Source organism: Taudactylus pleione, unplaced genomic scaffold (assembly GCF_031769625.1).
Source record: "Taudactylus pleione unplaced genomic scaffold, aTauple2 ptg000571l, whole genome shotgun sequence".
NCBI lineage: Eukaryota > Metazoa > Chordata > Amphibia > Anura > Myobatrachidae > Taudactylus > Taudactylus pleione.
Window position 1 is genome coordinate 7,310,234 of NW_028284973.1, and position 15,311 is coordinate 7,325,544.

General features: G+C 47.3%; 1 protein-coding gene across 2 annotated transcripts in view; it reads right to left on the reverse strand.

Moving 5' to 3' along the window:
- FAM91A1 (family with sequence similarity 91 member A1) overlaps positions 1-15,311 on the reverse strand; it is a 68,274-nt gene that overhangs the window by 25,939 nt on the left and 27,024 nt on the right. The window contains exons 12-21 of one of the 2 annotated variants that reach the window (XM_088453153.1): positions 14,996-15,114; positions 14,754-14,863; positions 11,082-11,168; positions 9,251-9,374; positions 7,793-7,941; positions 7,385-7,519; positions 6,948-7,061; positions 6,511-6,583; positions 4,328-4,480; positions 2,445-2,549 (exon numbers count right to left, since the gene is read on the reverse strand). In XM_088453153.1, the coding sequence (XP_088309279.1) occupies positions 2,445-2,549; positions 4,328-4,480; positions 6,511-6,583; positions 6,948-7,061; positions 7,385-7,519; positions 7,793-7,941; positions 9,251-9,374; positions 11,082-11,168; positions 14,754-14,863; positions 14,996-15,114 (1,169 nt within the window). Of the gene's footprint in view, positions 1-2,444; positions 2,550-4,327; positions 4,481-6,510; positions 6,584-6,947; positions 7,062-7,384; positions 7,520-7,792; positions 7,942-9,250; positions 9,375-11,081; positions 11,169-14,753; positions 14,867-14,995; positions 15,115-15,311 lie in introns of both variants that reach the window. The other variant, XM_088453152.1, reaches the window with a different exon arrangement.

The window sequence follows — 15,311 nt, forward strand, 5'->3', positions numbered from 1 at the left end:
GGCCATGGACGGTCGGGCCACTGCCCCTGAGAGGGAGTAAATGGACTTTAAGCAAGTCTCAACTTTCCTGTCCGTGGGATCCATCAGCGAGGATATAGACGGTAATGGCAAAGTAGCGCTACGTATTAAACGGGTGACGTGAGAATCCACCGCCGGTGGAGTTTCCCATTTTTTACAATGTGCCTCAGGAAAGGGGTAATTAGAAGCCAACGGCTTCTGAGGTAGGAATCTCTTACTGGGCGCCTGCCAAGCCACCGCCATATGATCCGTCAACTGATCAGACAGGGGAAACACTGCAGAAGACACCTTAGTTTTCTTTAAACTAGGATATTTCGACTTAGGAGCTGGTGCCTCATCCTCTATTAGGAGAATGGCACGCACCACCCTAACCAGTGCTCGCACATTAATGGACGACTTGGTATCCACTTCCTGGACTGATGTGTCCGAGTCAGTGTCATCAGGAACCTCCCCATCTGAGGACCCCTCTGAGTCCGATACATGTGCCGCCTGCGCCATTAGTGTGCGTTTTGACGCCCTAGAAGGCACGTCAGTCTGCAACATTGACTGAAAAGCCGAAGACGCGGCCGCCGAATTTTGTACGGAGTTGAAGAGCACATCCACCAAGGGTGGAGGAGCCGCCATAGGGGCCTGGAAGGGCACCACAGACTGCTGCGTCACAGGGGAAGCCTGTATATACATAGGTAACCCCGCATAAGGACCAACAGACTGAGACCCGGGGGGGGGCTGCGCAATAACTGCGGAACACCCGGGGAATGGGGGACAGCCGGCTGGGGCAACGCCCTAGTAGGAACCGCAGTCGGGACCGACAGAAGGTCCGAAATAGACACCAGCACCTGAGAAAACATCGCCCATGGTGGTTCCTGCGTTATAGGAGGCTTTGATGGGCCAGGAACCACCTAGCACCGTCTACACAGGCCATCCTGTGACAAATCCTCCCTATCCACTCCTGCAGAACAGCGTCCGCAGGAGACCAACACCGGAGCCACGGAGTGCTCAATCTCCTCGTCCGACATGACAAAATATAATAAATATATCTGGCAACAGAGCCGAATCAAGTGCACTCACCAGTGTGCTGAACAGCCCACAATATGGTACTGTGTAGCACACAACTGTATGTGACGGACCTCACAAATACGTGATCTATATAGGTGAGGTCAGTAGAAACACCCTTCCCCCGCACACCTGTAGGGCTTGTAGGAGAAGGAAAGGGATAGGTATAAGCCGACAGTAAGTAGAAATAAGCACAGACAGGCAGCACTAGCAAAAGTCACATACCATGCAGGAAGATATACTCACTGCACCTTTCCACTACAATCAACCTCCAGATTCAGTGTCTGGGAGGGCTATAGCGCTGTGTACACTGTCCTTGATCGGGGGAGAGGTACACAGGGGGACCGGTCCGCGTGCTCCCTGAGAGTATCTGCGCTGCCACAAGAAAATGGCCCCCAGAGACCTCAGAGGAGGAGTGGCCGAGGAATCTGCAGCTCAGCGACGCCAGACTACGTGCTGAAAGGCGCGCTGAGCTGAGGGAAGGAGCCGCTAGACAGGGAAGGCTTCCTCCCCTGGCTAGCCATTAACCCCAGGGCTTGCCGGCTTCCCGCTTGCCGTTGAAATCCCTGGTGGTCTAGTGGTCCCACGGGGTATTCCTCCGCAGAGGGGGAGCCCGCCGCCACCGCTAGCAGCCCCCGGTCTGTCCCCTAGAACCGGGGGCAAAGGACTGCATATCTGGAAAGACCCGCGAGCCGCCGCTAATCGGCGACTCGCGGCTTACCTTGTCCCCGGCGTCTCTGGCAGCAGTCCAGGGAGGTCCCCAGAGTCCGGCTAGTACGGACTCTGGCCTCCCGCCGCGATCCCCAGTGCGATACTGGCGTCGCGGCGCCAGCGGGGAATAAGAGCGGCAGCGTGGGCGTCTATTTAGACAGCCCTTCGCAACCACTAAAGAGCCGTTAAAAAAATAGAAACCCTAACAGGCTCTCTTTTTTTTGTAAATAAAAAAAGCTTTTGGGGGCTGCTCCTGCAGCCCCCCTGCGCAGGGTGACCCGACTCCAGCCGGGCACCAACTCAAACTGGGGTGCCTGTGGCTCGGGGGCGGGGTATAGAGGAGGATGGACCCAAGTGCATCCTGGGACCAGCTAAAGCTTTAAACTGCGTGGTGCCCGTGGATCCAGATCCAGCTATACCCCAAGGTCAACCCTGTGGACCCCTTATGGACCCTGAAGTAGAAATTAATTTATTCCAATTTGGAATAAGGCTGTAACATAACACATGTGGAAAAAGTGAAGCGCTGTGAATACTTTCCGGATGCACTGTAAGTATAGATGTATCTAACTGCAAAACAAGATGGGATCCCCTCTAAATAGATACCTCAAAGTCTAACAGTGTAGGCAGTTACATGCAGGACTCTGGCGTGTTCTGATATTTACCATCACTGGGCCGCTGTCCCAATTCTACAGCAGGTTCTTCCACAACAAGCTCAAAGGACTCGGTGCTCCCATTCACATCAGAGTCGAACGCTAGACAAGACTCATCTATATATGGGGCAACAAGAAGGAGATTTTTAATCCAGAAGAAAACATTTTCCTTTGTTATATGAGAATGTGTATTAAAGAGTTTGACTTTCCTGCAGTGACAGAATTGGATGTAGCTGTTCAATGCACCCAGCCATATTTCTATGAAAATCCATCACACACTCCAAGTCACTGTACTGTCCTTTTAACACAGCGGACCTTACAAAATATTTTATACGCCTTTACTTTATATATTGTGCTTATGACAATGCATTTTCAAACTGAAAACAATATAAAGTAAACGTTTATATGTTTCTGATGCCATTTGGGTATTTTAAAATTATATACACACACACACATATATATATATATATATATATATATATATATATATATATATATATATATATATATATATATATATATATATATATATATATATTATAAAAGAAGTGTGTTTGTTATTTGGACGAATATCTTCCACAGCTCATAAGGTAAAGCTGTCAAATCTTACATAGTTATTTAGTATCGAAAAAGTCAATTAGACCACATAGCGACAACTCTTACATATATAATATTCATTGGTCTGTTTTTATGTCTGTCCGATTATGCATTCGGACACCACCGATTATGAAACCAACGCGAGGTGGTCCGGTTGGATCCTGGCCAGGTTTTAGGGGAGGGGTAAGGGTCCCGGTCGGACCTCCCGTTGGTGTACACTGGGCAGAACTTTGACTCAGGGTTCCTGTTCTGGACCTTCCACTGGATGAAAACTTCACACAGGGGTGGCAATTGGTCTGAGTTGCCTAATGGAGCGTTTGGGGTCCCGGGAAGACCTCATAGATTGTGCCGGGCAGAAGTTTGACCCAGGGAGCCTGATCTGGGACTTCCACTAGATGGATTTGGACGACATCACATAATAAAAATTAATAACTTCAAAATGTAAACCCGGGAAACGCCAGGTATTTCAGCTAGTATTAAATATAAAATTCATTATACTACATTGTTCCAGTAATTAATCAGAAAACACTAATCACCATCTTCCTGATTTATAAGGCTCATCATGGTAGTGATACCTTCAAGTATCCTTATCTCACTTTAGTGAATAAAACTGGATTAAACTATTACCACTATTCATATACTGCTGTGGTGTATGGGACTTACTGGTTTTCTATGAGGAAGTTACAGGGATCTACCAGTAGCTGGAATTTGAAAAATAAGGGAGATACTTTATACCATAACATAACAGAAGCCCATGTATAATGTTTTCTATACTATTCAACCATCACATTGACTGTAATTGCATTCAACAAATCACTAAAATACGTTTATTTATTTTATTTTATGCTAAGCCATGCAGACAGTAACTTACTAGTTACAACATGGTGTGCCTCCCCGCCAGCACACTTGGGCCTCCCCGCCATCACACACACACGTGCCTCCCGCCATCACACACACACACACGTGCCTCCCGCCAGCACACACGTGCCTCCCCGCCAGCACACACGTGCCTCCCCGCCAGCACGCATACACACACGTGCCTCCCCGCCAGCACGCATACACACACGTGCCTCCCCGCCAGCACACACACACGTGACTCCCCGCCAGCACACACACACGTGACTCCCCGCCAGCACACACACACACACACGTGACTCCCCGCCAGCACACATGGGCCTCCCCGCCAGCACACACGGGTACTTTGGATTTTTACATCTATATCACATATGTAGGCGGCTGCTACTGCAAGCGGGAGACGATAATAAATGGATGTCAGCTACAGAAACTGCGCACAATACCTTTTCCGTCAGAGGCGTCGCTCAGTCTCCTCTGGCTCACGTGGTGGCTGGTGGGATTCAACATAGTGATGTACCCACAGAAGTGATCCAAATCTGTCCTCTCTCTTAATACTTTTAAGGCTTTGTGGACACCCATATTGATGGTGGAGAACTCTGAAATAAATAACAAAACGTCACAACCGTGGCCAACTTTACCCTCTAAAAGGCCAAGTCCACTCTTAGGAGGTATATTTAGTAAAGTGCAGGTTTACAAAAGTAGAGAAGTTGCCCATAGCAACCAATTAGAGTCTAGCTATCACTTTCTAGAATGTACTAGATAAATAAGTAGAATCTAATTTGTTGCTATGGGCAACTTCTCCACTTTTGTAAACCCGCACTTTAGTAAATATACCCTTTAGGGTCTTTTCTGCAAATATAATTCCTATGCTACCTGTAACCCACCGGGTTTATTATAGGGCTGTAATAACTATCCCAATCTGAATATACTCTGTAAAAGTGGTCAGAATGTAGTCTATTGTTGGCCGGCTACAGGCCTCCGAGTCCTCCAGCTACAACTGACCCCTTCCGGAAGCCATAACGATGGTTATGGCAAATTAGCTTTTCCAATTACTCCATTTAAAGTCGGTGACGTCGACAAGATGATCTGGCGATGGGAGAAAGCTGCAGTCAGCTCTCGTGCTGCCCATGATACCTATGGTTAGACTACCGCCATGTACAGTCTGCTAGAGAGCAAACAGTTACAGATATACGCAACGTTAAAGCACAGCATTACCTCTCTCCAACTCATACAGTAACCGTAAGCTTATTACTGTGATACAGAAAGGATGACATACAGGCCCTAGATTCATCCAAGTTCATTGTTCCCAAGCTGTGTGATGCAGCAAGCTCATAGGGACAGCACAGGACAGCACCGTGGCCGCTGAGTGACAGCCAGGATGAGCCTGTGCATCGGGGGTAGTCAGGCTGGACGGGTTCTGGAGCCGGGTTCTGTTACAGTTCAGCCCTTCTGCCAACATTTCTAGTGTTTTTATGGTGTTGATAAATGTAAAGAAAGTGAAATACTGACTAAGAAATCAGTTGCTGAATGTCGTCTATTATTATTATGAATGTGTTACAGTGAGTGGTATAATAAACTAGTTTTAGATTTAAATTTGCATAGGTTTGTGTTATAGGATGTGGATTTATAGGTCTACACTAATAAGTTATACAGTCAATAGACAGACATCAGAAGAGCGACAATCAATAGGTCGACAAAGTGAAAAGGTCAATAGGGTTAAAAGGGCGACATAAAAAAAAAAGGTTGACATGCAATTTTAAACCTAACCCTAAAAATCATGAAAAACCCACGTGTCAACCTTTTTTGTGGTGACCATTTTAATGTCGACAATTTTTTTTTTTTTACAGTTTGTAGGGTTTATCCTAGCACCCTGCACCGGTCACAAGCTGTGCCGTTCCCTCTTTCCTGCCTCGGGTGTCACTCTGGTGCTTCTTGCACTTTCAGCTGATACAGTCTAGAGTAGGGGTGGGCAATAGGCGGTCCCCCAGTTGTTGTAGAACTAAACATCCCAGCATGCCTTGCCATAATTTTGCTATTTGGCTATGCAAAAACAGTTGCAAAGCATGCTGGGATGTGCAGTTCAACAACAGCTATTGCCCACCCCTGGACTAGTGTGCGCTAGAAGCACCAGAGCAGAGAGGGACACCCCAGGCAGGATAGAGGAACTGCACAGGTTGTGAGAGGTGCAGGGTGCTACAATGATCACTAAGTATGTGAGATCTATTCAGAGGTAATACGGACATTCCTGCAGCCCTTCTTACTTACTATGTGTCATAGAATAAGATAATTTAACAAGCTGTTAAGAGGAGGGATGTACAGTTATTAATTTGTTTGGACCTAACTACTTAATAAACTAACAGTTTGTGTATTTCTTTTTGATTTAAGTGGTTTTGAAAACAATGAGAGCTGAGTTTTGGACAATGTACAAAGCAGTTGCTAAATATCCCTCTCTAATCTAAATCCATTATATCTGAAAAGATCCTGCAATACAGCAATTTCACCTCATAGAAGAATGTAATGTATCAGTCTTTTCTATGCAAAGTAACATAAAACAGTGAATCAACATAAAGACACAGGACACGTGGTAATCTTAGTGTTAGGTATATTCGCAGTTAAAGCTTGTTACCTCCTTGCAGTTCTGCTTCATCAAACGGGAAAGGGACATGTGCAGTCTCCCCCATTCCGTGCGTGCCGTGACCCTGTGCAGAAAGATTGGGGAGAAATTAGCTCCCCCTTGTGGCTATGAAGTGCAAGACTATCACAAATGAAGGAAAGATATTCTATTGAGGACTAATAAACCACCAATGGACACACTTTCATTAAAAAACATTTCTGTGAACTCTTGCAATTAGTGATTTATAAATGCTTACCATCTACAGTACAGACATTTCTCCATTTACATAACACAGATCTCTCATGTTATAAGGCCTATGTACACATACACACACACACACACACACACACACACACTTTACCGGTCATCTGAGTAATTTAACACAATATAAAACCATAGTATATGGTTTATATTGCATTCAATAGAAGTATTGATGATATAATACATACCTGAATGAGAACCGCAGAGTGCGTTAATGCGTCATTTAGCATCACCAGAACATTGGAAGTAGAGACTACGCCTGGATCATGTCCCCACGACGTAATCAACAGCCGATCATAGGCCTAGAAGACACCGCTGTTCAGTGGGATGACCTGAGCAGAAACTGGGAAGGACTAGAAGGTACAGAGGGATAAATGTGCATGGGGCACGTCAGAGTCACTCTCCAGTGTAGTGTAGGAGACGGCATGGAGGCGTAAGAAGAAAGGCCAGGCTGGTTATATATAACAAACCCATCTTCCTACAGGGCACTATGGATGAGATGTTCCAGTCCAGCACTAAGCCAGGATCGTCAGTACAGACGCCTCGCAGCTAAAGGGTCCCGCACAGTAGGTGCGCAGCAAATGGGGGAACCTGGATTCACGCCGCGGTTATACACTCTGCTTACCAGGAAGATATCTGGCAACTTCCGAAGTCTGGTTCCTTTTGATAGCAAGAGGGATGGTGGCCCGTGTCCAGAAATATGGTAGATGTAGAGTTTAAACCATATGGAGCTCACTTCTGGGATGGCTGGTCCAATGTGCTGCAAATAAAATACATTTCTTTCTTAATAAAAACATAGAATAGTTTTTGTTAAGCAAAAAAGCAACTATTGACCTTTAACAGCGGCCAATGACTGGTCCCAGCAGAGGGAAGACACACACACACACACACACAAAGACACACACACACAAAGACACACACACAAAGAGACACACAAAGCCACACACACAAAGCGACACACACACAAAGACACACACACACACAAAGACAACGGTCAGGGAAGGGAAGTGACATATAAATGCGTCCGTGTTACCTGCGGCGTGCAGCTGCTGATCGGCCGGATCTCATTGGTGAGAGGCGCCATAGAGACCAGGAGCGAGTAGTTCTTGTTCAATACGCGGCTGCAGGTGGCTGGGTCCAGGCCTAGGAGGCTCTCACATCGCAGGAGATCCAGCGGTAAACCTGCTCACACAACACAGGCTCAGCTCACTGGGCGTAACAGCCGCCAAGGACACATAACCCAGCACAGTCTCCTGGAGCTTACACAAAACTATGCTGTGACCATGGTTATAATAATACCTACTAACTAGGTCACCTGTAATGCCTTTACACCCCAAGGCAAACAAATCTAGGTTATTTATTTTTACATACCTTTATAAAATGTGTATTTTTATTATTACAGTCACAACTGCAAATTCAATCTGAACTTGTTACTGTCATTTTAGCCGTTCTCCTCTTCACATTTACCAATCGTCGGCTTCGATGTGTCGTGCCTGACGTCTCAACTGGCCGGACATTTACATGTCCCCGCCCAGTTGTCATGTCAGCCACCAGCGGCCTCCGCAGAAAGTGTACGGGCGGGCGGGTGACCGCCCGTACACACGGGACACAATGTGCTGATATGTCTGTGGATATATCGGCCACTCTGTGGATATATCGGCCACCGGCTGTGCTGCACAGCCAGCGATATGTCTGAGCACGGCGTCATCCACAGACATATCGCTGGTACACAGCCACCCACGATATATCAGCCGTTCAACTGAACGGCCGATATATCGCCCAATGTGTACCCAGCATGAGTTGGGAGCAAAGCAAAAAAAGAGCCAGTAACATTGCACTTGGTAAGACCATGATGCGTTGCTGGGGGAGTAGATATAACATTTGCAGAGATTTAGATTTGGGAGGGGCGTGTCCAAACTGTAATCTAATTTGCAGTGTAAAAATAAAGCTGTCCAGCATTTGTGGGCTACATGCAAAAGCAGCCAGTATTTACCCTGCATGCAAAACAACAAATTCATTTGCACCCATTGTATTGCAACATTATGTTTGTTCCAGATACAAAATGACTTGCTTTTTTTTTTTTGCTTTACTCCCAATCTCAGAATCAGTACCTTGATATGCACAGTGCCGCCCGTGATGGAATAAATCATTCCACTGGTGATCCGCATTTCACCCCTGTATTGTGGACCCGCACCGTATCGCTGATCCTGTCCAAACCGATTTCCTTGAAAGACTGCACAGGCCTCACAATGGTCTCACCCCTCCAATAGAAGCTAATGCTCCCAGCAATAAATACCTAGAACGTAACTAAACTAGTGTGTAGCTACACTGCAGTATGATTCCCACATGCCAGGTCTTTATCCTGGACAGATGTCCTTGTGGCTATTTAATAAAAGAAAGCGAATTTGCAATAATAGCACACAAACAACCAGCAGACACCAGACAGTGATGATACTAATGTTATAGAAGAGCCCTGTAGATGCCTCGGTACCTGCATTCGCTTGCTCAGGTTGTGCGATGAGATCCTTGTTATGGCGCAGGAAGAGGATTGTGTTCCGTAAAGTGAGTGCATGATCGAAGTATCTCTGTGCTTCTCCTTCGCCCGTGCTTTGTACCTAGGAGAAGACAGGATATAAGCACGGTCACAGGACGCCACATTCACCATACATGTCAGATTTCTGCCCTGGTGACCTGTAAGTGCTGTTATTGTGATGGGGAAAGGTCTAGGAGCAATAACAGCCCCGCTGCAAAGCTGAGCCACACAGGCTCACAGAATAGAATAGAAAGCACGAGCCAAGCCAGGATTACAGCACAGCCAAGTGTTTTCGGTACGGCCGGTGACGTCATCTTGAACCACCGCGGCCGCAACATCTTGAAGCTGCTATAACTTCCAGCCGGAAAGATCACTCGGGGAGGACCAGGACTTAGGTCTGAAGACCCCGCTAGACACAGGGTAAGATTAGGGCGAGCTTCTAGTTACCTTACACAGCGCTGAACTGGCCGGAGCACACGGTCACCAAAAGAGCTTTAACATTAACAAGTGCATTTGTGTTCTGAATGTTTTTCATTTATCTTGCATGTTTTATTTTATCCATTTTCATCTCATCTTATTTATCTTTTATTTTTATCTATCTCCTACTGCTGTTTTCCTTCTTTCTGACCTCCATACCACTGACACCTGCTGAATTAATTAGCGCTCAGCATTTTACCTTTTCACAGAATAGAACCGCCAAGTATTGAAGTGCGTAAAAAGGCTCTGTCCTCACTACCGAGCTGCAAACTTGTCTGGAGCTTCAAGGATTGGGTTCATACGTGTATGAACGGGGTGTACACCAGCATATGCCTTAGACAGCCCCATCCTCTACCCGATATCGCAGCCAGATCCCAGGGATGAAGCAGCCTCTCTTTGAATCAAAGATGGCCAATGTCAAAGTGCTGTATTTGAATAGAGCAACCTTCACTTCAGCCTTTGTGATTTAAAATGAGGCAGCCTCTTCTCTGGGAGCCGGCTGAGATGTGGGGAGGAGACAACAGCATTGACCGCTGCCCAGTGGATAGTCTACGTCCCAAGGAAAAGTGGGGAAAAAACTGAATCTATGTCCGGAGCAGGTTGAGAGGCGATGCTATAGCCTATGTTTTGGGGGGTTGTTGTCGCACACCCCTTCCCCCGAGCCTGCGCAGATCTTGGATTGGGTCTCCATGACTGAGCAGCCATCTATATGCGCAATTCCAAACAATGTTGGGAAGGCGCCACTGGACAAAAGAGCAAAGGAAACACGTTCTCTGTGGTGACAGAATGACACTATCTGGCAGACTGATAGGCGAATCTGGGTTTGGCGGATGCCAGAAAAACGCTTCCTGACCACTGTACATTTTGGTGGAGGAGGAATATATCCTGGGACTGTGCTCCATGTTATGACTTCCGCCTCTTGGCTCCAGGGGAAGGAAATCTTAAAGCTACAGCACAGAGTGACGCTCTAGAGAATGTTTTGTTTCCAAATTTGTGGCAACAGCTTGGGAAGGCCCTTTACTGACTCAGCATGACAATTTCACTGTGCACAACGCGATGTCCACCAAAAGGTCTTCTAGTCCTACATCAGGTGGGGGAATGGATGAGAATCCCTGCAGCCATGTTCCACAATCTAGTGGAAAACCTTCTCAGTAGAAAGGTGGCTGTCATATAGCAGCAAATGAGACCCCCAACTCCAAATTAATGTTCATGGTTTTGAAATAAAGTCAATATGCGTGTGATGTTCTGTTGTACATGTTGGGTATATTTATGTGGCTTTAAATGCACTTTAGTTAATTACCAAGCAGAGTACCTTTTCTAGCTCCACAAGGAAGCTATCCAGGGTCTCGTCGGACAATTTGCCCACTTCAAACATGGTCACCGCATGGCTCTTCAGGTTCTGTGACACAAAAAGAAAAAAAGTCAGCACACCAGTAAAGAGGACACCATTGATGCAAGTAGGTTTGCTGTCCCCACATAAGACCCACAGAGGAACTGAGAAAAACAGAAACCAACAGGTAACTAGCGGTGTGGCTATAGGAGCCATCCCTGAAGGATAAGGATGGGCTGCAGCTGAGAGTGTGATAGCTGTAATGGAAAAGTCTGTATATTCCTGTCCCATGTGAAAGAGAAGGGGAGCAGAGAGAGAGAGACTGCATGCGAGACGCTCTGTATACTGTCCTAGAAGAGACAAAGAAGAGGCAGAGTGCAAAAGAATGTATGTGAGACGTGTGTGAAGCTGTGGAACTACAGACACCAGCCGCCAAAGGGCCAGGTGAACCTGCATGTATTAAGTGGAGAACTACAGACACCAGCCACCAAAGGGCCATGTGGACCTGCATGTAAGAGGTTTGAGAACTACAGGCATCAGCCAGTGTAGGGCCAGGTGGGTCTGTGTGTACCAAGTGCAAAGCATTTATTGTAACTGTGCCTAAAGACTGTGCCGGTGAAGCAGCGCGAGATGTAATGTAACCATATCCATAAGATTGTCCTATACCATCTGACATGCCCAGTATCTGAGCTGGAGGGAGAGGAGAAGCTGGTGTAACCATATTCATGTTCTATAAAGTCATGTGCAGGAGGAGAGAAATAAAGTGGTTTATATTTATAAGAGAAAGTCTGGCGCCCAAGTTATTCAACAAGAACTATTGCTGCATAGGTCTATACCTGTATCTATATGGTGTGACTTATAAAGCCTGCATGGGCAGGGACCCCCTTCTCAGGTATTGCCCACTACAGCTGCAGCAGTGGGGGTCCCCAACCTCCCTATCTGACCACCCACAGGCCACTTCGGTCCAGGGTGGAACAGTACTGTCCCGCAGAAACCGGGATGTTGGGGAGGGGTGCACCCTCTATGGGTGGCACCCCTGTTCGAGCGCACTGGTCGAACACCCCTAGAGCCGGCCCTGCGTATAGTCTACAACCACCTTTCCACCTCCTTGACTCATTTCAATCTGACTCCCGTTCTCTCCACTGAAACTGCTCTCACAAGTCACCAATAACCTCCTTACTGCCAAATCCAAGGGCCACTAGTCTCTACTCATTCTCCTTGATCTCTGCTGCATTTGACACTGTTGACCACCCTCTCCTGCTGCAAAATCTTCGCTCCCATGGGCTACGTGGCACTGCCCTCTCCTGGCTGTCCTCCTACCTCTCTGACTGCTCCTTCTCGGTCTCCTCTAATGGCTCCTCTCCCCCCCACCACTTCCACTAACAGTAGGCGTTTTCCCAAGGCTCAGTTCTTGGACCTCTCCTATTCTCCCTCTATAGGTCCTCTTTAGGTGAACTCATCAACTCTTTTGACCTCCATTATCAGCTCTATGCTGATGATACTCAGATCTACCATTCCCTCCCCTGACCGCTCTCCTACCTCATATCTCCAACTGTCCCTCTGCTAGCTCTTCCTGGATGTCCCAGCACTTTCTTAAACTTAACATGTCTAAGACTGAGCTGATCATCTTCCCACCCTCCCACATAACCTCATTGCCCACAATTTCATTATCAACTGATGGCATAACTATCTCCTCTAGCCCCCAAGTGCGCTGTCTTGGAGTTCTCCTTGACTCCTCCCTCTCCTTCAAACCACACATTCAGCACCTATCGCAGTCCTGCCGTTTTCATCTCAAAAATATTTCCAGGATTAGATCCTTTCTCACCTTGGATGCTACTAAAACCCTCATCCACTCACTGGTCATCTCCAGATTGGTTACTGTAACCTCCTATCTGGCCTCTCCAACTCCCACCTCTATCCACTCCAATCTGTCCTCAATGCTGCTGCCCGGCTCATCTTCCTCTTCAAACGTTCTACATCTGCTTCCCCTCTCCTACAAGCCCTACACTGGCTCCCCTTCCCCTTCAGAAACCAATTCAAGGTTCTTACACTAGACTCATCGCTGACCTCATCTCCCTTCACATTACCGCCCGTCCACTTTGCTCAACAAATGCACGCCACCTCTCATGCCAACTGATTACTTCCTCCCACTCCCGCCTCCAAAATTTTGCCCGTGCTGCTCCTTACCTTTGGAGCTCTCTCCCTCTCCCCATCAGACTCTCCACAAATCTTCAAATGGGCTCTCAAGACTCACTACTTCATCAAGGCCTTCCAGCTCTCATCCTAACCCGCTGCTCCATGCGCCTTCCTCACTGTCTACCCCATCTGTGTCACGCCTGTCTGTCTGCCCCTGCCCTTTAGAATGTAAGCTCACAAGCAGGGCCCTCTTCCCTCATGTGCTTCTCCTTATTCATTTCTTCTACTCCTTACTCCCCCACAAGGGCACCTAACACTTGATTATTAACTCCCTGCTGCTTATTTTGAGTGTTATGATGCAGCAATGTGTATAAACCATGTGCTTGTCCTGCATTATATTGTACTGTAAGTCACTGGTTTCTTGTTCACTTTTCCCTCTCCCCTCTTGTGCTTCTCCCTACTTTAGTTTCATCTACTTCTTACTCACCACTAGGGTAGCGTTCCCGCTAGGCTGTTTTAGCGGGGCGCGGCGCCCTGCCCTCCTTCTGGAAGGCAAAAAGCGCCCTGCCCTCCATAAGGAGGGCAAAAAGCGCCCTGCCCTAACAGCCTGCGGGTGCCGTCTTCACCCGCGGGTCGCAGTGTCCCGCGGGTGAAGAAATGTGCGGTGACCCGGTCACCGCCGGAGAATAGACGCTGGGCGCAATGCGCCCAGCATCTATTCTCCCTGTCTGCAGGGCTTGGGGGCTGCCCGGCGTGTCCGCAAGTGCCGGGCACGCCCCCAAGAGTGACGAAAAGGGGACGCGTCTTATAGACACGCACTTTTCACTGACCACGCCCCCTTCTCGGTCGCGCGCGCACAAACGTGCCCTCTCTAGCTCCGGCGCCCTGCCTCGCGCCGGAGCTAGAGCGAACACTACTAGGGCACCTAACACTTGGTTGCTTATGCTCTGTTACTTATCTGGGTGTTATGGTCGCTAATGTGGCAATGTGCATTATCCATGTCCTGGTCCTGTATTGTATTGCTCTGTAAGTCGCTTGTCAAATGACTTGTTTATGTACTATGTAAGGCGCTGCGGAACACTTGTGGCACCATATAAATAAAGGATAATAATAATCACCTATTCTTCCTCTCATTGTTATTCAGCTCTGAATAATATGAGGCATTTTACCATTGGCCATTTAGAGTGACCTACGAGTGATCTGCAGATGTGACCTCAGATCCAAATAGACTCTTAAATAAATCCTAAGCAGTTTATATCCCCTCCTGTGTGAGCGGCCTCTGCAGGACGGAATGTAACCGTCAATTACTCAATGGCTCCGCTTTTAATGGGTGAAACAGACAGAAGTAGCCAGAGTGTGAGAAGTATATCGAAAAACTTCAATGTTAGACAATATATAAATTTAAACAGAGAAAAGACTTCAAACTGATAGGATCATGGACCATGGGGGTCTCTGAAGAAATATAACATTTAAGTCAGCAGAATGGATGGTATATTTACAGGACAAGCAATGTCTTACAGGCGATAGGTTTCCCATCATTAGGAAGGCAGTGAGCGTTGAATCGAACAGGAAAGCGATACGTTTTGTGTGTCCACTTGACAGATTCAGGCTGCTCACACTACAGCTGTCTGCTATTTAAACAGATGAGAAAAACGTTGAGGAGATTTGCAGCAAGACAGAAAAAAACAAAACAAAAAAAAACACTACTCTTATTACATAGTATGAAAGGACTGCAGCTTCCAGACTCACGCACCCATTACCTTGGTCCTCCTGACTGTTGGTGTCAGTGTCCGTGGCGGAGGAGGCCAGGTCTTGTACAGGGCTCTTGCTCTCTGTGCTCTCCCAGGATAGCAGCATCTTCTGTGGATCCAATGTGTTTCTGTGCATTGGAAATCACAGTTTAGTACGGCAGAGTTCATCTAATGCATGGGTCTTCAACCTTGGCCCTCAAGCTGCTGTGGAACTACACATCCCAGCATCCACTGCCACCTTTTTGATATAACAGCATGCTAAAACTATGGCAGTGCATGCTGGGATGTGTAGTTCCACAGCAGCTGGAGGGCCAAGGTTGAAGAC